Source organism: Hevea brasiliensis, chromosome 7 (genome assembly GCF_030052815.1).
Source record: "Hevea brasiliensis isolate MT/VB/25A 57/8 chromosome 7, ASM3005281v1, whole genome shotgun sequence".
Taxonomy (NCBI): Eukaryota; Viridiplantae; Streptophyta; class Magnoliopsida; order Malpighiales; family Euphorbiaceae; genus Hevea; species Hevea brasiliensis.
Genome location: NC_079499.1, coordinates 6,893,716 through 6,895,176, shown reverse-complemented (window position 1 = coordinate 6,895,176; position 1,461 = coordinate 6,893,716). Strand labels below are relative to the sequence as shown.

The following is a 1,461-nucleotide window of genomic DNA, read 5'->3' as shown; positions in this document are numbered from 1 at the left end:
GTAGTAATTCTATGATTCATCCATTGACACGTTGCACGCCCTGTCGCGCGAGAAAAATCTACCGCGCGTCATTATCTGATTCGGAATTTAGAACTATAGTTGTTGCTCAAAATCCTTCGTCGTCTATCCTTTGCCTGTATGCACACACACAACGTGCATTTGCCGCGTTACACCTCTCTATCCAATCGCTTTTTTCTTTTTAATTTTCGTAAAAGGCCAAAATTGTAATTTTGAAAAAAAAAGGCAAGGACAGATAATTGCGAAAGTATTCACAATTCGTTGTTTTACATAACAATTGATCATGGTTTGAATATTGACGGCTATAATCATCTCGTTCGGACAAACAAACGGCCACTCACGCCGTCGTCGAACCCAACAAGCCTACATGTCACTCCATTAACGGGGTGGATAACCGAAGTTAACGAGCTCGCCGGGGTTGGATTGGTCGTCCGACGGTAGGGACCCAGCCATTTGTTTTGCATGTAACGATTTTTTCTCCAAGGAGGAAGTGAGAGGTTCTTGCTCTTCAATGATCTTCTCGCCGCGTCACACATGGCTTTGATGATTATCTTCAGCTCCTCATTTCTTCCTACAAAAACCCTAGGCAGAGACTGCAAGGGCTTCAAATATTGACTCGTAGGCCTCGCGATCTCGAATTGTGAAGCGAAGTCAAGATCGATGATGTACCGGTTTTGCCAGGTGGAGGACGACTGGACCACGTCGATGAACTCGTAGCTCCCTGCCGTTAAGCCCCCGGAGGAGTTCCACTTGGTCTTGCAAATCCCTGCATTGTGTCCTAATTCTCTCAGAAATGACATCACTTTCCGCCTGAAAACAGGTTTTTGATTTCGCAAACACGAAAACATTTCCATGGCTTTCAAAACGTTAGCTAACATCATATTTTTATACGAATCCGTACTGCTTCCAGTAGCTGATCCGACAATGTCTTCAACGAAGTCAGTACAATCGGCGACGGAGTCATCTTGATCGGAATCAGACTCGTACCCCAAGGATTGAGTATCGGAATCATCCTCGAGAAAGCCGTGAACGAGTTTAGAGAGGCAAGGGGAATCGTCGGTGGAATGTTCACTCCCGCTGCTGACATAACTGAGTTGGGCGCCAACGAGTCGAGCTTTGGCCTTATCGTCGAGAGGATCAGTGACTCGCTTGGCTCTCACAAAAACTGACATTTTCCGAGTAAGATCCAGAGATTTTTTTTTTTCTAAGAAGTGTTTGTCCTATTTCTATGCGGTTTCCTTCCCCTTTGATTAAAGCTTGACGAGGGAAAGAAATCCTTTGATGAGAAGCTCAAAGAAAGAAAGGACTGGTTAAGTATTTAAAAGAAAGAATTTGGTTGGGAATATTCGCGTGGAGATTTCTGAGTAAGGGTGCTGCTTTTGATCTTCTGGGAGTGGGTTTTTTTTATTTTTCGAAAAAGGTACAAGTCGTGGGGGAGGATAT

The 1,461-nt window shown here is 44.4% G+C and overlaps 1 protein-coding gene across 1 annotated transcript; it reads right to left on the bottom strand.

The window, feature by feature from the left end:
* Window positions 1–228: 228 nt before the first annotated feature.
* Window positions 229–1,461, bottom strand: LOC110651928 (uncharacterized). Its single transcript, XM_021807405.2, has one exon. It carries the CDS (start codon window positions 1,188–1,190, stop codon window positions 327–329), a length of 864 nt encoding a protein of 287 aa, XP_021663097.1. The 5' UTR covers window positions 1,191–1,461; the 3' UTR covers window positions 229–326.

Bases quoted from the DNA above. Each gene is read 5' to 3' on its own strand.
- LOC110651928 (XM_021807405.2), bottom strand. From the start codon at position 1,190: ATGTCAGTTTTTGTGAGAGCCAAGCGAGTCACTGATCCTCTCGACGAT.